The sequence below is a fragment of the Pseudocercospora fijiensis genome (genome assembly GCF_000340215.1).
Source record: "Pseudocercospora fijiensis CIRAD86 unplaced genomic scaffold MYCFIscaffold_12, whole genome shotgun sequence".
NCBI lineage: Eukaryota > Fungi > Ascomycota > Dothideomycetes > Mycosphaerellales > Mycosphaerellaceae > Pseudocercospora > Pseudocercospora fijiensis.
The window spans coordinates 918,905-942,213 of NW_006921543.1; the positions used below are offsets into that span (position 1 = coordinate 918,905).

The window sequence follows — 23,309 nt, forward strand, 5'->3', positions numbered from 1 at the left end:
TCCGAGCTCTGCCGCGTCGTTCGAAGGGCGATTGTTGGGAGGGATCAGGGCGGTGCTTGAATTTTGCCGGATGAGTGCGGATTGTGGATCGAAGCCATTAGATGTGGAATTGTTTTCGTGTACTGTCTGTAAAGTCAATGTCGGTCTCAGTGGGTAGTTTGCCATGCTCGAAGCAGGAGTGGACGCCGAATGGCTGTAAGTGGCCTGTCAGATCACTCATTGGCGATCATCTACAAGTTGTAATCAAGTCGTGGACTGTTCGTGAATGAGAGCGGGGGTGAACCGAGCTGCTGGAGAGCCATCTAAAGAGCGGTGGAGTGCTAGAATCGTTCTGAGTCCGGGTGGTCAGCACACTTTGTACAGCTTTCCAGCTGCAATAATAAATGATTTCATGCAATCAGCGTGTATAGGGAGCTGACGTCTCCTCGCTCGTGATACCCTTCCGCTGGGAGGGCCGCCCAAGGGTTGGGTTTTGCGTAGGTAGGGATCAGGCTCGAGCCCAGGACCACTCGCCAAGTCTCAATATTAACGGCCGTGACGTTCAGAGCCTACCGATCTTGGCTGCGATGGTCTTTGCCCGACAGCGGGATGGAGGGCATCGGTGTGTGGTCCCCTTGCTTGCTGCTGCCTTGAATCATGCGGTGACGAGGCGCTACGAGGTGGGTGCTGTATTGAAGATGAGGAAGCTATCAGCGCTTATGGTGTGCCAGTGCGTCTCGGATACAGCCTGATGCGATCTCCGGAAGTCTAATCACACGGACTCACGGAGCAGCGACGGCATGCGCCAAGCCTCGGATCAGCGGCTTCAAAGAGTCAATGCTGCAATGCGCGTCTCATCGTCTTCGTCTTCTTCAATCAACTTGTTCCCGTGACAAGTATCATTAATGATACACTTCACGACAGTCCCAAGGAGGCTGCAGCACCATCCGACAAAATGGAACGCATCCTTCGAGATACCGCAATGCAAGCAGCATCGTCCAAAAACGCTCTCTCTATCTTCCCTCATGAAGCTGGCTCGAACGCGCGCCTCGACGACATTACTACTTCAAAGAGATGCATACTTCAAGAGGAGGATTGAAGAGTAGTAGAGGAATCAAGGCAAAATGGACATTCGCAGAGAACATGTATACCACCGCAATGTGGATAGTATTTGTCGACTAGAATGGCGACAGCTCCACGCTCGGCGCTCGGCCGACGCCCTCCAAGTCGCTGTACAATCTCCATCCGTAATTGAGCCCCTTGAGATTGAACCGCAGCTTCTTGTTCATCGCATCGATCCGAGCCATGTCCTCCGCCGCCAGCTCGAAATCGCTGTCAAGGTTCTGCTCAATCTGCCACGGAATCGTGCTTTTCGGAATCACGCATCTGCCTTTCGAAATGCCCCAAGCTAAAGCAACTTGTGCAGCAGACTTCGAATACTTGCGGCCGATCTCGTGCAGCACTGCATCCTCAAGTACCTTGGGCATGGACTGACCGTGCTTGTAGAAAGTGTTCTGATTTCCGAACGGGCTGAACTGGATGAGCTGAATACCGTGCTCGCGATGCCAGGCGGTAAAGCTGTGCTGTGCGAGATAGGGATGGAGTTCCTGTCAGTCGAAATGGTCAGCATCTACTTCCTGCTCAACACAAAACGGCCGAGAGCACCATTTGATGAACAGCTGGGACCTGCCCGAAGTCAGCACGTCGGACTTTGACTGCCATTATTGACGACTTACTACACTCCCTTTCTCAAGAATCGTCTCCATCTCTTCCTTACTGAAATTGGACATTCCGATCGCCTTTACCCTACCGGTCTTGAGAAGTTCCTCCATCGCCTTCCAGCAGTCGACGTAGTCATGCCCTTCCGCCATAAGCATCTCTCCACTTGCGTCCTCTCTGGGAAATCTATTCGGTCCCCTCTGGAAGCTGCAAGGATAGTGCATCAACAGTAGATCCAGATAGTCGGTCTGCATGTCTGCAAGAGAATCATTGAGCGCTGGCTCAACATCGTCAGGATGATGGCTATTTGACCACAGCTTGGTTGTCAAGAATATGTCCTCCCTAGGTACGCCACTCTTTCGCATCCCGCGGCCGACCTGCTTTTCCGTATCATACACTCGAGCTGTGTCTATGTGCCGGTACCCGACCTTCAGTGCTGTCGCTACGGCATCTTCTTGCTCGTCTGGATCCTGAAACGTTCCTAATCCTATGGCTGGTATCTTAGCGCCTGTATTGAGGGTAAATGTCTTGAACGAGCGATTAGACGGGCTGAATAGGCGTCTTGTTACGGGTAGAGAGGATGGATCACGAATGGAGGCGAGATTGAGCTTGCTCAGTGATCTGGACCACATACTTGCTACGCCGACGTCTTCGTGTAGCTGCGGAAGTGATTAAGCAAGCTCTACTATCTCACGAGAGGATGGGAGTAGCTACAACAGGCCGTCGCCCGAAAATGAGCATAGCTCTCCACGTCCAACGTCAGAACCCAGCCGGCCAAGCAACGCACATACAGCATAGCTTGCTTGCTGAGCCGTGAGCATCTGACAGACCAGCAAGGAACGCGATGTGCAAATGTGGCGCATCTGCGAAGTGCTGTCTCCTCTGAAGATCAGGATACCTGCATACAGCAGCGCAAAGTGGGGCCAAGCGGAGGAGAGCACACCTCATGCATGATGATCGGCCAAGGAGCCGACACAAGGGTAGCTGCAGGTCATGCCGGCTAAAAGAGAGAGTACATGTCTACCACAACACTCAATTCAGCATGTAAACCAATGAGTTTGCGCAAGAAATTCCCACGATGTCTGGACTCCTGGCTGGAAAATCCGCAGCCATCACAGGCGGCGTCACCGGAATTGGAAAAGCCATTGCTCTCGAATTCCTCCGACAAGGTGCATCTGTAACAGTCAACCACCTCGACGACCAAGCTTCCAAAGCACACTTCGATTCCCTTCGCAAAGAAGTCCCAGACAAATCCAAACTCCAAGCCGTAGCAGGCTCGGGGTTCATAGTAAATGTTCAGACGCGAGGTTCCATGCCAGACCCACTCCAAAACACCTTTCAATTCGCTGAGACGCGTCGGCACGCGCAGGGGCTGGGCCGAGCCGCTTCACAGCGCATAACATCGTGTCGTGTCGCATGTCACAGAGCGCCGTGTGTATAAGAGCAGAGCAGGCGCTCGTTCATCGATATTATTGTGCTGTGGAGTCCGAAACACTCCCTGTCTGACAGAGCCAATAGGCCGGGCTGCACTTCTGCATTCATCGGGAAAGTCGCTCGCTCTTTCTTCTTTGTCTTCTGTTTGCGACTTCCTTGCGTCACTCTTTCCTTTGCCCGCAGACTCGATCGCAGATTCGGTATTGACAGCGTCATCGCAGCTCATTGACAGCACGACGAGCGCCTCACGGCCTTCCACAGCATCGGCATCGGCATCAGCATTTCCACCTCCCAACATGGCGACAGCGACAGCGACAGCGACAGCGGGCACCATCGCGGTTGACCATGCGGTGCAAGAGAAGATGCCTCCAGCCAATGGCGTCGTCTCGCAGCCTCCTCCGCCTGCTGCTCAAGACCCAACGCGAGGCGCTCCCGGTCAAGACGAGGAAAGTTTCGTGCCACGGCCCATGTTCCATCAGCAAAGTGTCCATCCCGTCGACATCGAGGACTATTTCAAAGGTCCCCGAGACACCGGCCGCCACTCGAAATGGCCCAGTTTCATGCGAATGCACGGCTCGATCTTGCCCAAAATGATAGTGCCTCTGTCATTTGTGGCCGCGTGGGCCACTCTGATCACCTGCATCTCCAAGCTCATGCATTCGCTTCAAGTCGACTCAATCCTTCTGACCATGACTGGTTTCGTCGTGGGCTTGGCCCTTTCCTTCCGCTCAACCACTGCCTACGAGCGCTATGCAGAGGGCCGGAAATATTGGGCGCAGCTCTCACTCAACGCACGCAGTCTTGCTCGCCTCATCTGGGTGCATGCTCAAGAGTGAGTACAGCACAGAAGGCCGACATTCACGCTACTGACTCACTATCTATCCTAGACGCCACGAGGAGTCCACAGAGCTTGGTAAACATGACCTACTCGCCAAGCTCGCTGCACTTCAACTGATCAATGCCTTTGCCGTTTCTCTGAAGCACAGGCTGCGTTTCGAGCCTTCCATCGAATATCCAGATCTTGCTCCGCTGCTGAGCCACCTGCACACGCTTGCGGGAGACGCCGACCAGAGCATGCTTCATCAGCGCAGAGTCTCGAAAATCAAGTCAATTGGCCAATCCCTGGGCATTCCGATGGCTGAGGATAATCCACGTCAACTGTTGAAGACGTCGAAAGACAATCTCGGCAATACGCCTTCGGAGGTCATTGCCTATCTGGCCTCATACATCGAAAGTAAGCTGCGAGAGCGCATGACTCGCCAGCTGCATATGCTGATCGTTCCGCAGACATATTCCAGAACAAGACCTTGACGATTAGTTGTCATCAGGGCCAAGCTATGAATATGCTTTTCAACTTCAGCGATGTCTTAGCAGGCTGCGAGCGTGTGGTGAACACACCTCTTCCCGTCGCTTACTCCATCTCGATCGCTCAAATCACCTACGCCTACGTCTTCGCTCTTCCTTTCCAGCTCGTCGGGAGGCTCCACTGGGTTACCATCCCAGGTACCATAATAGCAGGATACATCATCCTTGGCCTCGCACAGATTGGTCGGGAATTAGAGAATCCATTCGGCCAAGACGTCAACGACTTGCCCTTGGACTCATTCTGCACCGAGATTGCGAACGACATCGACACCCTGACTTCCACCCCTCCGCCGCTCGCCGATAAGGCCTGGATGCTTCACTCTGGCTCCAAGCTCCTCTGGCCCCTCAGCAACATGGAGTTCCAGGCGTGGGAGAAAAAGAGTGTGGCTGAGATCAGGGCGGCGTTAAAGGCGAAGGCGGAGAGTCGTGACGTGAAGCACAATCGTATAGCGACCTTTGTCGAAAGCAAGGGGCTTACAAATGAGCATAAATGATAGAATAATAGAGGGAGGCAGCTGGAGAAGTTGGAAAGCGTTGCAGCGATATTATAGCGAGTGATTTAACGATATTTTCGGCGTAGGTGCATCAACATGGCGTAACGCTAGGCGCTTGGTTCTTCTTGTGTTTTGGATCTTTGATGGCATGGGAGAGGGAGATTAGATTAGATTATTATGAAGGGTACAGACTACAGAGTGAGGTCACCTGCATATAGGAAGTCGATCCGGACCTGACATTGCAATTTGCAATTTGTGGCTTTTCTCTACAGTACACCGGCAAAGATGTGCACTAAATAATTTGCTAGGGAAAGGAAAGCTGAAGGGGTCTTCTGTAGAGTGGTTTTATGTATGTAGGTGACACTGTGTAGTGGGAAGTATTGGAATTGGAATGGTGTGGCTCGTAGTACTGGGGGTTTTTTCATCTAGGGACTGAGAATGAGGTGTCTAGGGAGTAGTGTGGGTTGTAGTTGGTAGGAGAGACCTGCTATCAGGACTCTCAGGAGCTGAAGACAAGTTTTTCCATCGAACTCCGAGGTTGTTTGGAGCTGATTTTGGTGAGATTCTGGAGTGTGCGATCGTCGCTGCAGGTGCTGCACTTGATCAAATAGAACTATCTCTAGCGTGGTGTATCAACTGCTTAAGTCAAGTCCATAGGCGATCGCACTTTCTGTGAACATGGTGGAGAGACTACTGACCAAGCACGAATCATCAACGAAGGCAATCACATCTTTCGATACGCGACACTTAGCATATACAACGGACTCGACGTATTCATCTCTCCCGCAACGACTCATCTAGCAATAATCCATCAACCAAAAACACTAACATCCTATCCCATCCTATCCAAATATCCTTAGTGGAATAGAGTTCAACAACCGCGTGCTACTAATCCCCAATCCGGCATCGATACTAAGAGAAGCTCACACTAGAACCTGCATCCAAAAACACACGACTACTACCAGCCTCGGCCGCATGCCGAACTTCACCTACATACTTTTCCGCACACACGAAAACTTGTAATGACTCGGTGCAAGAACGTTGGAAGTGGTGTAGTCTGCGGACTGGACTCCTTAAGATCTTCACTATCGAAACTATATGTCGACAAACCCCTCAAGAACACCGGTAGTGCAGCCGCGGAGAATATGCTCCATGTTATGATAGTGGTAGATTCCGAGGGTGTGATGAGCTCTGCGTGTTGTTGTTGGAGTTGGAGTTTAGCATATAAAGACCAGCCAGCCGCCAACGTGAAAGATGTTCGTTTCCTGTGCCTTCAAGCTTCTCATCAATCACAACTCCCATCATACCACCATCCACAATGCACTCCACCCTCCTTCTCCTCGGCCTTGTCGCCGCTGCTTTCGCCGCCCCAGAAGCTGGCGTTACACCAGTCGCTGATGTGCGAAGCACGCCATCCTCCTCCTAACCTGCCCTCCTCGAAGCAACTAACCTCCTCCCTTCACAGCTCCACGAAAGACAAGAAATCGGCGGCGGCATCGCCGGAACCGCAGGCTCAGCCGACGGTACCGCTGGCGGCGCAATCAACGGTCCAACTGGCTTCATCGAAGGCTGTCTTGGAGGTGCGATCTCGGGCTCTGGTACTACGGCTTGTTATCCGGTTGAGACTGCCCCGGCGCCGACTGATGTGAGTTCTGCAAAAGCAAAAAAAAGGGGATTGTGTAAGAGACTGATTCTTTCTTCACAGACCAAGTCTCACGAAGCTGCTGGCAATGCTGCAGGTACTCTCGGCCCACTTTCGGCTTCTGGGTTTGCTGATGCGGAGGGACTTTGTGCTGGGGGACAGATTGGGAAGAATGGGTTTACGACCTGTTTGCAGGCAACGTCTACGAGGTAGAGGTGGTAGTTGGGGTGGAATTGAAGGGGGTTTCCGGTATGGTTCGAACGCGGTAGTTGGTAGATTGTGTGGGAATTCGAAAGTCTTGCCGCGTGATTGGAATACTTACTCCCTCTGTATCCTTTTTTCTTTATCACTTTCCAATGCGTGTCGGCGCTCTTGGCTTAATGATTATGCATCATAGTGTTAGGAGGCCCGGTGAAATGCTTGTTTCCAGGCGTTCGGACTAGACTCGATGTCATCTTCGACTGCTTGCGCCATTCGGACAACCTTTTTGACAGGTATTGGGATGAGGACCTCCTTTCCGGGTTTCAAGTCGACGTAGTTGATGGGCGTCAAAGCGGAGGCAGTCGTGGATGCATCATGTCATCAGAAGAAAAGTCGTGTTCGGTATAGTTCGGCTGTCGGCCAAGAAAATAAGTTGCCGGGGCATCCATCGCAGTCCCTGTACCTGGGAGCGCAGCGCCGGTCTAACCACCGAAATCGCCGAGCTAACTACCGCGGTAGTTAGGAACTCTAAAATGACAGGGGGTTAGCCGAGGTTAAGCTGAAAGGTATAATATACTAATATGCGGGGAAAGGCATACCTTTCCCTATTACTTTCCTATACTATTTACTACGAATATAAATACGAATAAGAAAACTACGGAATAGTAAAGATATTAAATATTCTACTAACCTATACTAAGAACTAGATACTAACGCCGCTATCCTCGGTAAACCTACCGCGGGAGAGGCCTATTCTATTACAAATTGTATATTATTCTAATACTATTCCGATCTTATTCCGATTATATCTAATTTAGATACTAAAAGCAATTCAAGGTCGATCTTACCGAAGGGGATAGCCCCCCTACGACTGCTTAGCTCGGATTTAACGACGATAATGCCTATAAGAGGGACTACTAAGGGCTAGAATTTAAGGAGTACGACGAGGAGTACTATAAAAGCCGATTAGCGGTACTATATATCGACGACGACGTTAAGGACGTTATAAGATATATAAGGGCATTCCTATTATAATATTAAACGAATAAGAACTTATTTATAATAGGATAGGATTATTATTACCTCGAACTGCGACGCTATTTAGGCTCGTTTTATCGAATACGTAACTACGATGCCGTAATATCCGAAGACCTACGAAGATAGATATATGTACGTAATCGACTGCTCTACGACTAGTGCTAAGCCGGAGCTAGATATAAGTAGATTCTTAATCCGATATTATTCTAATCTTATCGCTTTAAGAAACGATTAAGAAACGATTAGTAAAGATAGCTAAAAGAGAGGTAGATATAATATAGTATTCCCTTAGTAGGAACGAAGGGGGCTATTCTAATAATATCTAGTTGCTTAGGTAATATACCGTATACTAAGACGTCGTACGACTACTTAGGTATTAAGTAGTGCTAGTAGTTATACGAGAACCTAGTATCTATAGATTACTACGAGGTCCCGGAAGAATAGTAGAAGACGAGAAAGAGATTGAATCTCGAAAGGTTTAACGAGGATAATCCTAATCTAGCGAGAAAGAACGCGTTAAGGTATATAATTCCAATGTTAATAGTTTTATAGGCGAATAATAGCGATAGGCTCTACTAGTCGCTCCGAAAAGAGTTCGATAATAGGATATTCTATAAGGCCTTTAGGTACGACTCCTATAAGATAAAGTTTAGATTCTTTAATCTACGTGTAAGTAATAAATCCTATACTAATGTTAAGCTAATATTAAGCTAATATTAAGCCAATGTTATTCTAATACAAATAGTTTCCCGTACTAATACTAAACGAAATAGCTTAAAAGGACAATACTAGGCGAAGGATTTATCTGCTATACGAACTACGACTCTTCTAGCCTAAATAAATACGATTATCGCTTCCGCGCGATTAAGCTAGCGGAGAATGTCGATTACAAACAGATACAGAGCCTAGTTATAGGGGTAAACAATTAGTCTAGGATTCTAATTATAAAGCGATAGTATACGGAGATCGTATAAGGGACGAGCCTACGGAGGATATACCGTAAGTATAAATAGATTCGGATTAGATTCCGAATAAATTAACATCGCAATTAGGTTACAATTACCTCCCCTCTAGACTAGGTTTCCTTAAGAAGATTAGTTGTCCTATTAAAATAAGGAAGATCGTACCTATTAACTTTGCGGCATATCCTTACGTTATCTTCGTATCCTTTTATTAGCATTATTATCTACCGCCGCCGCCTATACGACCGCTTTAATCCTATAAGGATAAAATCTTAAGACTTATTACTTAAACGCTATTAGCAACGATAACACTATATATATTAAGCAAATAAGAATCGTATAGTAAACGGTTAAGAAAGTAATTAGAACGGGATAAGCCGTCTTCCTTTAGACGTTCGCCCTATAGTAGTACCTCCGAGATAAAGGGGTTTACGCCCTTAGCGAAATTTATCTTAGTCTAGAGAATACTAATAATATTAGACGGGAAATCCGACGATAAAAGCTTATTTATTACCTAGACGGAACGACGATAAATAGAGTCCAATTCAAGTATAATATCGAGTAGAAGAACCCCGAAACGGTAAGTAAGTCGATTCGCATTCGATTCCTATTCGATTCCTATTCGATTCTTATTCGAATATTATCCGATTTATATCTCTTTATTAAAGCATTTCTATTCTACTAACATTTGATTTAGCAATATATTTAGGATATATAATAGATAGAACAAGAGTGTATAACTATTACATTCTTCGTAGAGTAGGCGTCGCTATTCCTTTCCTTCGATACCTTCGAGGTCGATATATCGTTCTAATATATTAAGGAAAAGAATATAAACGAAGTAATTCTCGGACGATAGGATAAAGAGCGAACTATTCGTAAGTAATTCGCATTCCGATGCTATTCTAATATTATTCTATTCTAAATATATTCCTAGTCCTTGTCTTCGCCCGAGCCTACGTCTATAGAGAATCCGAGTCTATATACTAGAACTTCTTTACGCGAGTCTTCGGAAGGATACGTAAGGTTACTAGAACGGCAGTAACCTTTTACTATATTTACGGTAAAGGAATTCGAGCGGTCGTAACCGACCTAAACTTAAAGCAGGCTAAAGGTATAAGAAAGCATTCTTATTATAATAATATTACGATAACATTGCAATAACAAACGCTTCTCCTAGGCTTAGGACTTTATCTTTAAGAAATTAACTATTAAAACCGCGATTAGAGGGTACAACTCGAATATATTATCCTCTATTGCGTAATCTATTAGTAGAGGAACATTAATAAGGCTATTTAGAACGAGAGTCTATACGATCGATCGATCCTTTTCGCTCGGATAGATAGTATCTATAGATTGAAATTAAAAGAGGCTTATATTAAGGAAGTTAAAGCGTTAGTAGGTAAGTAAGAAAGCTTTTAAATTAGAATCTAAAATAAATCCTATCGCTAGGTTATTTAAACGAGAAAGTAGCAAGGTAGGCTAGGTATAAGCTCTATCGCTATATCTACTATAGCCTAGTACCCGCCTTCTTAAATATTCCTAAGGCAACTTAGCGGACAATTAGATACTATACTAATACAATCGAGTTAGCCGGGAAATAGGGGTACTATACTAGAAAGCATCGGGAAATTCTACCTACGATTAATACGTATATTAAAGCTTTCTAAAAGCTTTCCGATTAGTTTAATAAAGCAATAATATTGAAATAGCGCTACTATCTTAGATCGAAAGACTCTAATATCTATAAAAAACATCGAGTCCTATAGCGTTCGTTTAATATAGCGGGCTTACTCCGTATACTCGTTAGTAACGAAGAGTAAATACTAATATAGTATAAGTAATCCTTATTCGAATAGTATCGGAATAATATTAACTTCCCTATCTAGAGAACCGCCGTCGTAAACGGGATACGATAGAAAAGAGAACAGAACGAGAATTTAATAAGGATACAATCGTCGCCGAAGAACCGAGTAGTACTTAGACACTAAAGCGGCGTCGTTCGGCGCTATCGTTATAAGCGAAGGAAAGTCTAGCCTTACGTAAAGTAACTAGTACGCCGATACTACCGAGTATACCGGCGACTAGCGACGATATACCGCCGATCGACGTAGAGCTTCTAGAACGGTAGAATAAAGCGAAACGAGAGATACTAGATCTCCTTCGCGAGGAAATAGTATTAAAAGAATAGATAAGGGAGAAAGGTTTATAATTAGTATATTAAAGGATTTAGATTAGTATACGAAACGATTTAGACTACAATACAAAAATAATTATAACTACTAGTATTTACTTCTATAAGATTCTTAACCCGCCTAGAACTCCCCCCGCTATTCTATTCCTATCCTATTCGTATTCTATTCCTACCCTATTCTTATTCCTTCGTTACCGCTCTAAGAGCCTTTAAGCTATCGTCCGCGAGATCTTAGAACAATACTTAGTATTTATAGCTATAGAAGAGGTCTTAGGTCTATCCGTTTCGTAAATAGGTCGGATAGCGATCGTACTATCCCTACTAACGTAGAAGACCGATAGCGCTCCTAAAATTGATCTAAATAGAATAAGAATAGACTTACAATCGTTTAAGATCTAAATAAGAGTAGGCTTACCGCGTTTCCTCGCTTATATCTAGGTACTCGAATAGAACTATAAGAGAGAGGCTATAGATCGGGAAATCCCTATTAAGGATATAAGGGCTACTAAGCTAGTACTAGCTTAGGCGGAGGGGCTACCCGGACTAATAGCGTAGGCGTAATAGGCGGATTAATCGAAGGCTCGGGCGTAGGCCTTTTCGGAAGCTAAGCCGGGAGGGATTCGGTACTAGGCTCTCGCTTAATATTAGAATCCGAAACGGATGTTATTAGTTTCGGATTACAAGAAGGCGCCGACGGGGCATTTATAGCATTCTATTTAGAAGCGGATACCGCGAGCTTCTCGAGGTCCCCGAGGGGGTTTTCTTCCTCTAGGTTATAGACCGAGCCCTCCGACTTATCCGAAGAAATTACTATCGGCGCTAATTTATACGATTTAGAAATACTAGAAATATTAGTAAGAGGTCGATAATAGATAGAATAAAACGAAGATAATTGCTTACCGCCGTCGCGACTCTTTAGTTTTATTCTTATCGTCCGGAGCAGTCCTATAAGCAAGGTTAATTTTTTTAAGGCATATTTCTACTATCGTAGGTTGAATAGATTCGTATTCTAATTACAAACCTTTTTATCGGACTCGATTTCCGGATAGCGACAGGACTCTTAGGCCGTACCGCTATAGGACTTAGTCCTAGCTATTCTAATTCGTCGTCGTGCTCGTTAGCGTCGCTATCGTTAGTACTTATCGATAGGGTTCTTTCTCGAGGTATTAGATTTTTCGAAGATATAGCCGTTTTATCTCGATTAGACCTATAATTTATTAGTACTAAATTAAGTATAGAAATAGAGCTATTTAAAGACTTAGTATTTTAACCTATTGCCTTTACCGACCGAGATCCTTTAGCCTTACCGCCCCTAAGAAAAGTTAGTAAAAAATCATTTAAATCTAAAATTATTAAGAAAGCCCGAGTACTATTATTAGATTCTTATTAGTTTAAGAATAGTTTAATAGTACTTATTGCTTTCTTATTAGTATTAGAAGGGTATCTTCTAACCCTAACGCTACGCTAACTATACTAAAAAAACCCTACTTATAAGGTCTCTCTACCCGAAATAATGTCCTCGAGGTTAGCCGCGAACTTAGCCTTAGCCTTACTCTTCTTAGATAAGCATATGCTACGTAGGGTAGTAGGCTTTTCTAAAACGAATAAGAAACTATTAGTACTTTTTCTTAAACTATTCTAAAACTAATAATATACCGATCCTATCTACCTTCTTTAGGGTAGTATTAGTAGCCTTCTTTAGCGTCTTCGGCTTTAGCGTACTTGCCGCCTTTTTAGTCTCGTTAATATAGGCGTTATTAGTAGCGATAGCTACTTTACGATACTATTCTAAATAGAATTAGCCGGTATTTAAACGTTTCTAAAACTATTTAGATTAGTATTATATACCTTTAGCCTGTTTCTTCGCCTTCTATCTACCTTAACCTTTTCTCTTCTTAAATATAAGCCTATATCTACCTTTATCGGTATTTATATATATATAGGCGAGGAGGGCGGAGGAGTCTTAGAATAGCTTATACTAAAACTAATTAGATACTATTATTAATATATTTAGATTAGGAAAAACTTACTAAATATATATCGTTATCCTTACTAGCAGTAACGCGATAGATTACCTCGCCGAGTACTAGAATTTGCTCGTCCGTTAAGAAGCTATCTTCGTCTATAACTAACTTAAATACGTCGAAGCCCTAAAAGCAATTAGAAATAAATAGCAATAGAATAATAAAAGGACTTATTAATAGTTTTATATTCTTACCCGCTATATCGATATATACGAGGTAGTCCTTATTATTAATAAGCTTCTAAGATAGGGCTATAGTAGAATCGAGTTTAAATAGATTAGTAAATCGAGTTTAAATAGATTAAGATTAGATTCTAAATAGACTAACGCTAGTAGAAGCTACTATAGTAGGGGAAAGGAATAAGGGTTGCTTTCGGAAAGTCGAGCTTGTTTAAGCCGAACGCGCGTACTAACCTACGCACGGACCATTACGGCTTTCTCCGATTAGTCAATTCGGTAGTTAGCTCGGTAGTTTCGGTAGTCAGGATTTCTGTGTCCCCCTGTACCTGGCAAACTCAAGACACGACGCGGTCACGCTTCCCCTCTCCTTTAATGCCAGACCGCGTCTTGGATCACAATGCGATGTGCAGTCCGATACACTCGTCACCCGCTCTATCCTTGAAGACCAGCATTCCGCTACGACGTTCTCGAGGCTCGTTCCAGGCATTAAGTCTGGTATCTGGCTTGTGTCAGAGCACGCTTACCTAGTCCGCTTCGAGGTCATGAAGGAGCCCACAGAGCCAGATCACTACAGAGTGCTGGGTCTCCCTTACAGAGCCACTAAAGCCCAAATCAAGTCGACCTTCACCAAGCTAGCAAAGAAGTGGCATCCTGACAAAGTCACTCCGTCAAAGCAGATTGAGGCCACGGCATTCTTCCAAAAATTACGACATGCTCATGATGTCCTCAGCGATGCCAACCATCGAACGACCTACGACGCTCAATATGCCCAAATCAAGCCTCTGTGGGATGCATATGAGCGACAGGTGAAATTATTAGAGATGAAGAAAGCGAGGAGAGCAAAGTAAGTGTCCCGCACGACCTTCACATAAAACGTGGCATTGACTTGGATCGTAGGTTTTCGCAGAGTATGGTTGTGTTGCGAAGCGCGACCGAAGACTTCGCTGTGCACGAACACATCATCACACGACGTTCGGAATTCATGAGGCGCAGACTCGAGCGAACAGAGGCGGACGAGAACGATAAACGCGTCATCGAGATGACGGACGAAGAAAGCGATGTCATCTGTGCTTATGTCAACTATCTCTACGAGAACAAAGTTGACACCGAGCTGTGTCAAAAGGTGTTGGCCTTTGACGGCGAATTCAACGACGAAGGATCAATCTCTCATCAGCTGGTATTCCTCGCTCAGCTCCTTGTATTTGCCGAAGAGATCAAAGACAATGCCTTCTTCAACGAAGTGGTAAATAAACTGGCCATGAGGATAGACACACCATCCTCGCAAGGAGTCCACCAATACCCAGGCGCAGGCCCAATTCAGCTCGTGTACGAAGGCACATGCGACACATCGCCTGCCAGAGCAATGCTGGTGCATATGTATGCTGAAAGTGCCCGAGAGGATTGGTTATCTGGAAGCTCGGAATCTTTTCCAACACAATTCTCCTATGATGTGCTTAGGAGAGTTCTGAAGCTCCGCCCGCCCCAACCGAAAGCAATTATAAATATCCACGAGAGCAGAAGGGATTGGCACAAGGCTTGTGGCTGAATGATTCTCTCCTGGAGTCTGAGCTCTATTCGCCCTTCACGTGTCGAATTGCCTCGGGCGAGCTTGACTTAGCCAGAAAGGGAGATATGACAATATCGACATCGCTTCCCGCGCTCTGAAGTCGAGGAATCGAAAGGGACGACCGCAGTGTCTAGGCCCAGCGGCCGATTTGGCCAACCAAAAGGACCGGTCGAGGCGCAAAGAGCGGTCAACGTCTCTTACTATCACGGCCTCTACCGCGTCACGGCATCGAGGAATCACACGACCAGGTCTACCATGCCTCAAGTTCGAACGAACGAGACAAGAGGTGACTAACAACGGCGATCTCCCGATATCTGCGAAGACATAGCCCGTCATCAGCGCTAACAAGATACATGTATCCGGATGCTGAACCTAGAGTATGAAACAAACCCAACACATGGTCTCTCCGCGCTCTCTTGTCCGTGATTTACTGCCATAATACACCCAAGGGCATTGCCCAAACGGCGAGCGGCCAAATTCATGAGCAAAGAAGCTTAGTGGAACCTCACTCTCGATCTCCACCTACCACTAGATTCCTGGAAGCATAAGTCTGCTTCAAAACGTCACTATATCCCCAGACGAATGGCATTTACACCGGAAACGTCCTCAATTACACCGGAAACGTCCTCAATTACACCGGAAATGTTAAATCCTCTTTTCCGGAAAGCGACTAGAGAGGCCTCACTACCCGGCATGGTGGCCTCACCACAGGCCGACGCAGCCTTATGCAACAACGTTTCAGCTTTGCTGACCAAGGTACCAAGAACCGAGAAATTGCTTCTCGCGGACGTTGGATCCTGAGATCTCAGTCTCAAGACTGGCTGGCCAATTTGGCCTCTGCAGAGCACCATACCAGGCCTTGTACAAAGCGGCGAGACCGTATAGATCTCAATGCCCGGAAACATTACGGGCAGCGAAGCGATGTGCTCCAGAACATGATTCTAATTCGTCTGAATACAAGTATCTTCGATTTTCACTCCTCTTTGTTCTTTTTTTCTAACGACTCGACTAAGCATTTATACACAGTCTTTATAACGACGCATACCACGCCGTAAAAAAAGTTTCTCAGCGTCGCCATCGCCGCCCTCTTTACCGCTACTGCGGTCTACGCCGACCCTACTACGGTGATCTCTTATAAAGTCATCGAAAAAAACAACCCACCCCCACGATCCTATATATCGAATTGCAATGGTTAAAGCAGGTCGTTCGCTGCTTAAGGGTACGAAGTTGAGGAGGTGAGGAGATTTCAGCGTTTTTTCTTCGAAGGCTGACTAGCTTCTTGTGCGTAGGTAGAGGATGGATAGGATTTCGTTAAGGTGACGGCGCTGGAACGGGCTCTTAGATAGTCACTGGTTGATTTATTTCGCGGTATATGGCAAATTTCCAACCCTTTCAAGCTGAAAGTGGTGGCTCTACGGACTTGGAAAGTTGATTATGTTCGAGTCGACTAGGAATCTGCAAAAACAAAAAAACAAAAAAAATCTTATTATAAATTTTTTCGATCGAGCTGTTGTTCCACGTACGTTACGTACCGGTTTCGTCGATTACAAAATACTAACTTAGTCCGTCAATCAAAAGGCCTAAGTCGAAGAATAATCCTCCTCCAATTGAAAAAAAAAATTCTTCTCTATCTGTCTCCTCCGAATTCCAACATTTCCCCCTCCCCCCCCCCCCCCCCAATCAACAATGGCAAACACATCGCATCATTCAAAAGCCTTGAAAACGGCAGATCTTTGCGGTAAGACGTCCTAAATCAAATCAGCAACCCAAATCATCAAAACTTCAGTCTCCAGTCAGACCCACCGCGTAGGCTGGCTTGCTGGGCTAGTTCTTATCATACTCCTTCAGCGGAATCAAAAGCGAGCATCAGAAATTCTGTGATCTTCTTCAGAATGAGGAGTCGCTCGTACAGCGCACCGTCCTCCGTACAGCTCTAGCCTTCAGCCCTGTGACGGGGGGAACATCCTGGTCGAAGAATGAAGCTACCAATTGGGAAGTAGGTGAGTGCGTCTAATATGCTTTGTTCCTTTGCTCTCTTCTATGTTCTCGATTTTTACAAGTCGCGGTCGGCTATGCAAGGGCTTATCGTAGACCTTTTCGGCGGAGTGACGGTTCCTGTCAAGGCCCCTGACAACACGAGCTCGAGGTAAGGTACGAGACACGTGATGGTTGTCGCCCACGCGGCATAGCATACGGCAATATTCCTTGCCAGGCATTGGAGCAATCCAGAAAATGTTATTCCCGACTGCATATCCGCCCATCCTCTGCTGCTGACATTTGCTGCCAATATGGAAGAAGTGAAGATCGAAGCCGTGTCGATGAAGAAGAGGAGGATGAAGAGCGAGGCAGATTCCAATGCAGCCCGGCACCAAGGTCCAAGCGGCGGGATCGGCAAAAATGACGCGAACCTTCCCCATCTCTACCCCGGCCACACTTGCCAGCCTCTCGAGTACTGAGCCCGTGCCCGTGCTCGACACAACAACGACATCTTTTGCTCCCTCGATCCTTTCTCTTCCATCTACGCACCAGAACACCTCACCTTCCATCCCACCGCCTGCAGACACATCAGGCGACGCCATTCTTACCACTCACCCCGCTGCGCACTCATCTCACCACTCTCCACACGCTTTGCGCCAAGAGCCGCTTCCCGCTCCCAGCCCAGCCAGCTCCAGTCGCAATGGCAGACAACCAACCAAAGGAGGGAGACAAAGGTACGCCATCTCTTTCACTGCAATCGCGAACGTCCCCTACAGCTTGTCGATGCATCGGCGGCGGAAAGGGCGCGTCCTCCATCCCACTACCCGCCTTGTCGCGCAGCGCCAGAGCCAGAGCCCGAGCTCCTGCTCGTCGCTCGCTTAGTCATCCGCTCTCCCCAGCTCAGCTACCACCACCAACCGTTGTTCTCGCAATACCGAGTGAAGAATCTCGCTAACGCGCTGTCTCGCCTTCAGTCTCTTGGCAATGGTCTGGCGGCCGCCCTGGTGGCGAAGTCGCCGAGGTCAAGGAGGGCACTGTCGAGATGACCACCAAGAACAACAACGTCGTCAAGAAGGACGGCGAGCCCGGCAACCCAGCTGTCAAGATTCAGCGCTCTGGTCATGATGTGATCAAGAAGGCCAGTGAGGTTGATGTAGAAGAGAAGGGTGACGGGCACAAGGAAGACAAGAAGGACGGCGAGGACGACAAGAAGGACGGCGAGGAAGACAAGAAGGACGGCGAGGACGACAAGAAGGAGAATGGCGACGCCGCGACTGGCGACAAGCGCAAGGCCGAGGAGACCTCCGAGGAAAAGAAAGATGCAGAGGGTGGTGATGCGAAGAAGCAGAAGAAGAGCGCCGAACCCAAGGAGAACGGCGAAGCACCAAAGAAGAAGGGTCGTCCGGCGAAGAAAGATGCCAATGGCGAAACCAAGCCGAAGAAGGAGACGAAGAAGAAGGAACCCAAGCGTGCCGCGACCGAGTCTGGCGAACCAAGACGATCTGGCCGTAACAGATCGTAGGCGTGACGTCGAAGAATGTCGACCGCGCACTTCGAGCGTCGCACTTCAACAAAGATAACAACAACAGGATCTGTGGCGCGGTGCGCATTCAAATTTTAGCTGGACATGGAGAGCAAGCAACAAAAGAGGGCGCTGGCAGCTTTGGGGCGGGGGGACGGACTTTGGGCATGCGGATGCGGATGGCAGGAAACTTGCGCTGAAATGCTCGAAAAAGAAAGCTGATTCTTCGTGTACAGTATATGGCAAATGCTGCTAGTCAGTGCGAATGAATTGAAAGATCATGTTTTTGTGATGATGACTTGACAGAACCAGTCTTGGCGATGTTTGCCGTTGCCGTTGACGAGGAGGAAGGTGAGGTGCGAGCTTCTTTTGACCTCACTTGCTGACTTGACTTCGCCATACCCTGCTCTGGACTAGTCCACCTAGCATGATTCAGGTTCAGGTCCAGTCTCAAAGATGGCCGATTCGCCACTTTCTGGCCATCATCACCTCTTAGTCGGAGCATATCCAGCCAGCGCTCATCTAGTAGGATCTTTGTTGTCAAAGAACCTCCTCGACCAGACTTACGAAAAAGAATAAGATTACTCGATAGTTTAGCAAAAAAAAAAAAAAAAACTTCTTCGACATTTTCGTTCAGGGCCGCAATCGTCTTGCTTTTCCGTTCTTCGTCGAGGTCCCAGTCTTCTCCACTGCACAGCATCATCGCCCTTGCGAGGAAGAGAGAGCTTTTCTCTTACTAAAGAAAACGGTATAGATAGAAGAACTATATATAACCTACTTTTAGAGCAGATCAATAGCGTCAGCGCACGAACAAACGGTTGCTCAACAACCTTCGACTCGAGTATCGCTTGGTACTTCTCAATCCAACGTCGCAGTATAGAATAGGATCTACCTCACGACGCAAATCCCTCGCGCGAAAACATACCCACTGCAACAAATCTTCGTGCAGCCCGCATGCGTCTGAACAGGAGAATTTCTGATCGACATGATGATTAATCTCGATATTCTCCTTCTCAGCAGAGGGTATGCAAAAACAGGACTTACAACAACAGAAACTCGAGACTTTCAAAGGAGGCCTCACTCCTAGGTGCCAGTGAATTTTCCTGGCGTCTGGTTGAATGCTTTGTGTATATATGAAGAAGGTGAATGGGAGGATTGTATACATGTAGCTGGTGAATTTTTGTGGGAGAGAAGGGGAAGGCCATGGTATAGATGGTCAAGTCAAGGAAAGTCATGGCGATGGTGAGATGTAAGAGTGTCTCTGCTGTGTGTTCGAGATGCATGCAGTGTATACATTGTCTTCTTGGGTCAATGCTGAAACAAAGCCTTTGTCTGTCTCATCTGGGTGTCTCAGTCTGCTTTGAAGGCTCGAGGCGAAAAGAAATGCTGAAGGACGGTGAGATGGATGAGGTTGGCAGTATCGCTGTACAATGATGAACTATTCGAAGGTAAGTCTGTACAATGTTCCCATGAAATGCAAACAGGAATGCCTCGAGTGAAGTATGCCGGGGAAATACGAAAGGCCATAGTCGCCATGCTCATGCCGCTGCTTTGTCTCTCCCACACATCGCTATCCAGAGTTCGGACGTGGGCAGACCTAACCCAACTCACTCACATATCCTTCCACAGCTCCTTGCCGGGCGCTTTCTTCATCTTGACTCTCAGCTGGGATGCGATCTCTTAGCCATCTCATCGTTGCCATGGTGCCCTTTTCCAAAACGCGATAGTTAGGCACGCGGAATGCATTGCTGCCAACTTCGAAGTTGCGAAGACCTTCGTCCCACAGCAGACCAATCTCGGCAGGCAGGGCTTCGATGTCATTGCTCTTCAGGTTCACAGTTTGCAGGCCGCGCAGTGCCGAAACGCTGATTGAGCGAAATTTGTTGTCGCTTGCGAACAGTGTCGTCAAGGATGGATAGGTCTCTCGTAATTCGGGCAAAGGGCCCGAGAGACGATTCGCATTGACATTGAGAGTATGCAGTTTCGGCGCCTGCAGCTGCGTGGTCAGCGGTTCGAGGGACGTGAGCCGACACTGGCTAAGGCTGAGCTCCTGCAAGTTGGGCAATTCAAGCTCGTCGTATAGGTAGTCGGAGCTCATGCTGTTGCCGGAGAGATCAAGCACGCGAAGAGCCTGACCCATCCACATGGCCGGTGGTATGCACGTAAGTGTATTGTTTTGCAATTGCATGGTCTTGACTTCATTGCTGTTCAGAAATGATCCCAAAGTGTCGTTGAGGTCGTCCGACAAGTTCTTATACGAAAGATCGAGTAGACCGTTAGCTCTTAGAAACCATAGTGAGGTATGAGTGTCGACACCGATGACAGTGACAGGGCTTCCGGGAACGTCTTCGTCTGTGACGGAGTCAGACTGCTCGGGCGCCAGTCGAGCTCGCAGGTCGCGCTTGATGTCGGCTGCGTTCATGGTGAGAAACTTCTTCTCGCGGAGTGGGTTGGATGCGAGGATAAGAGACTCCAATCCCTCCATCTTGCAAATCTCCGTGTCTACCAGGCGAATGTCATTGCTTGTGAAGTTGACGTTACGTAGCTTCTGCAAAGTCGTGAACCCTGGCGGGAATTCGGTCACCTTGTTGTCTGCCACATGCAGTGTCGTAAGCTCCGTCCAGCCTTCGACGGAAGGCAGCACCGTCAGGTGGTTGTTTGTGAGATTCAAAGTGCTCAACTTAGGGAATTCGAGCGTTTCTGAAAACGTCAGAGCCGCAAGAGAGTTGTTGGCCACGTTCAAAATCTGCAAGGTAGGATGGCCATTCGGTCCGCCGAGAGGAAACAACGATGCGATCAAGGCGTTGCTGCTTGCGTCCAAATCGGTCAGCGGCAATTGCTCAAGCGCCTCCATGGGGAGAGCTGTGAGCTGATTGCCTGACACGTTTAGGACCCTCAGGCTGACGAGCTCTCGAAGCGCTTCTGGAAGCCCGAGGAGCCTATTCGCTTGGACATCGAGCACCTCGAGGCTGCGTAGGTCGCACAACGAACTGGGAAGGCTGCCGTTCAAATTGTTGTTACCAAGTCTGAGCTCTTTCAGCTGTGAGATCTGCGCGATGACATCGAATGCAGCATTGTCGAGCTTGTTGTGCGCAAGATTGAGGGTTGTCAGCCTTTCGAGACGTCGCAAACCCATGGGTAGGCTCTGCAGTGAGTTGCCGTGTAGATCGAGCATTTCCAGGCCTCCAAATTGGTTACCTTCCGACTGATCATCGTCAGCGATCTCCTCTCCAGAGCGATCTGGGAAGATAGAGTCATCGATGGTCTCAAACTCATTGTCGGCAGCGATGAAGCGTGTAAGATCGACGACCTCAGCCCAGTTCACCTTCGATTCCTCCATGGAGGCAGAGTCGTACATCTTGCGAACCTCTTCGGGAATCTCTTTTAGTGCCATGGCAGCAATGTTGAGCTTGCCATCGGTCCGAGCGTTGTTGATGCGATTTCTTAGGATGTGCTTGCCGTCCTTGGGTAGCTGGTTGAAGGGATCTGCACTCAAGTCCAGGTCGTATGCAGCATCATTGACAGTCGAACTGTCCATCGGCGAGTCGTGCTTGATGGCGCTCTGCGCTTCTTTGCGAGCGGCCGCCTTTGCTGCGGCAATTTGCTGCCGTAGTGCTGCAGAAGAGTTGGACACTACTCGTTTGCCATGCGTGGGCGCAGCTGGTACTGTCGTGGTCTCACTTTCTTTTCTTTTGGCAGGAGCAAACGCTTCGCCAAGAACTGGACGAGGCTTTGCAGGGCGTGACGATGGCACAGTAGTACGATCGCTAGCTATCTTTGCATTGCCATTGGGGAGTGACGAAGTCGCTGGTTTGAGCGGAGATGCTGTCTTCGATGCCGTAGCAGTCTTCGCTTCCTGCAACCGGCTGGTCAGAGCGCCGCTGGTGGACCGTCGAGTGCCACCAATAGATCCGACGCTCGACTTCACGCTCGAAGTTCTCGTCGCCGGCCTAGCACTCGAGGGCCCCTTCTTGGGTGGCGAAAGCCGACCAGATGTCCTCGCAAAGCTGCCGTCGCTTGTACCGGGTCTACTGGCTAGGCTGGAGCGCGGACGTGGCGGAGGGCCCATGGGACTTCCAGGATTAAAGAAGCTGGATCTGCGTCGAATGTCGGGAGTTGTAGGGATTCCTTGAAGAGTTTCGATGGTCCTTTCGGTCAGAGAGGGTCTTGATGACTTTCTCTGTTGGACTGGAATATTTGCATTCGATGGCTCGACGACGTCCAGTGCTTCTGGTTGAGCATCATCATCATACGAACCCAATCTGGAGCCGGACCTCGAAGCCGAGCGGAAGCTGTCGAGTGAGCTGAGTTGGTCTTCGGTCTCATCGTCATTGACGAGGGTTGAGGCTTTTGAGATACTACTCAGTCGCTTTGTTTGAGCAGAAGTCGGTCGAGCAGTGAGCCTTGAGCCGATCGATGGCTTGGCGTTATTCTTTGGGCCGTTGGACAGAGACAAATGAGGTCGAGCGGTGCGTGGCTTTGCCTTCGCAGCGGCCAGGGTCGATGTCTTTACGGCAGGCTGAGTCGACGGCGACGATATTGCTGCTGGAGGAATGCGCTTCTGTGCCTTGGGCTTTGGTGTGCCAGAGACTGCTGCTGGCTTCGCAGCCTTGGGCGGCACGGTGTCGGCAGGCGTGTGAAGAGCGCCGTGAGACTGAGTAATGGCGCCGTTCCCCAGCGAGGTGGAGGTGGAGGTGGTGGTGGTGGTGGTGGTGGCGGTGGTGGAGCGGAACTTGGACTGCGGACGGGGTATGCCTGATGGTTTGGGGGTAGTGGTGGCCGCAGGATCCATGCTCGCGGCGATCGTGGACTGCAGCTGCGGCAGCGCCGATGGATGGCCGGCGACTTCAATGCAGCACAGCACAGCACGTGGAGAGAGTGCAGTGCTTTGCTTGTTGAAGACGAAGACTACTACTGACTCCTGGTCGGCGGCCGGGCAGTCGGTCCATGTCGCCAGTCGCCCTCAGGGGCTGCTACCGGTCGCGACGGGCAACGAAGCCACCGCATGCGCA

General features: G+C 48.1%; 7 protein-coding genes across 7 annotated transcripts; 4 read left to right on the top strand and 3 right to left on the bottom strand.

Annotated features, from left to right (window-relative positions):
* Nucleotides 1–1,157: 1,157 nt before the first annotated feature.
* Nucleotides 1,158–3,466, bottom strand: MYCFIDRAFT_191497 (uncharacterized protein; the record flags this gene model as incomplete). The annotated part of the gene is made up of 4 exons (XM_007933933.1): nt 1,158–1,586; nt 1,645–1,665; nt 1,716–2,225; nt 3,464–3,466. The coding sequence occupies 4 exons, from the start codon at nt 3,464–3,466 to the stop codon at nt 1,158–1,160; spliced, it is 963 nt and encodes a 320-aa protein (XP_007932124.1).
* A 133-nt stretch (nt 3,467–3,599) lies between these two features.
* MYCFIDRAFT_117628 (uncharacterized protein) lies at nt 3,600–4,913 on the top strand (the record flags this gene model as incomplete). Its single annotated transcript, XM_007933934.1, has 3 exons — nt 3,600–3,964; nt 4,020–4,366; nt 4,420–4,913. Coding segments are annotated over 3 exons (1,206 nt in total), but the record flags the coding sequence as incomplete, so codon positions are not given.
* A 1,132-nt stretch (nt 4,914–6,045) lies between these two features.
* MYCFIDRAFT_217059 (uncharacterized protein) lies at nt 6,046–7,154 on the top strand. Its single transcript, XM_007933935.1, has 3 exons — nt 6,046–6,390; nt 6,457–6,636; nt 6,697–7,154. Exons 1-3 carry the CDS (start codon nt 6,137–6,139, stop codon nt 7,028–7,030), a joined length of 768 nt encoding a protein of 255 aa, XP_007932126.1. The 5' UTR covers nt 6,046–6,136; the 3' UTR covers nt 7,031–7,154.
* A 6,643-nt stretch (nt 7,155–13,797) lies between these two features.
* MYCFIDRAFT_19746 (uncharacterized protein) lies at nt 13,798–13,989 on the top strand (the record flags this gene model as incomplete). Its single annotated transcript, XM_007933772.1, has 1 exon — nt 13,798–13,989. A coding segment is annotated over one exon (192 nt), but the record flags the coding sequence as incomplete, so codon positions are not given.
* A 1,181-nt stretch (nt 13,990–15,170) lies between these two features.
* MYCFIDRAFT_179942 (uncharacterized protein) lies at nt 15,171–17,059 on the bottom strand (the record flags this gene model as incomplete). Its single annotated transcript, XM_007933936.1, has 16 exons — nt 15,171–15,291; nt 15,321–15,348; nt 15,379–15,656; nt 15,707–15,739; nt 15,776–15,806; nt 15,847–15,927; nt 15,960–15,969; nt 16,022–16,069; nt 16,120–16,187; nt 16,219–16,253; nt 16,451–16,546; nt 16,580–16,617; nt 16,639–16,731; nt 16,761–16,808; nt 16,856–16,925; nt 16,959–17,059. The coding sequence occupies 16 exons, from the start codon at nt 17,057–17,059 to the stop codon at nt 15,171–15,173; spliced, it is 1,179 nt and encodes a 392-aa protein (XP_007932127.1).
* A 416-nt stretch (nt 17,060–17,475) lies between these two features.
* MYCFIDRAFT_217060 (uncharacterized protein) lies at nt 17,476–18,594 on the top strand (the record flags this gene model as incomplete). Its single annotated transcript, XM_007933937.1, has 2 exons — nt 17,476–17,509; nt 17,750–18,594. 2 exons carry the CDS (start codon nt 17,476–17,478, stop codon nt 18,295–18,297), a joined length of 582 nt encoding a protein of 193 aa, XP_007932128.1. The 3' UTR covers nt 18,298–18,594.
* Nucleotides 18,595–19,894: 1,300 nt separating this feature from the next.
* MYCFIDRAFT_146745 (uncharacterized protein) lies at nt 19,895–22,483 on the bottom strand (the record flags this gene model as incomplete). The annotated part of the gene is made up of 1 exon (XM_007933938.1): nt 19,895–22,483. A coding segment is annotated over one exon (2,589 nt), but the record flags the coding sequence as incomplete, so codon positions are not given.
* Between the last annotated feature and the right edge of the window lie 826 nt (nt 22,484–23,309).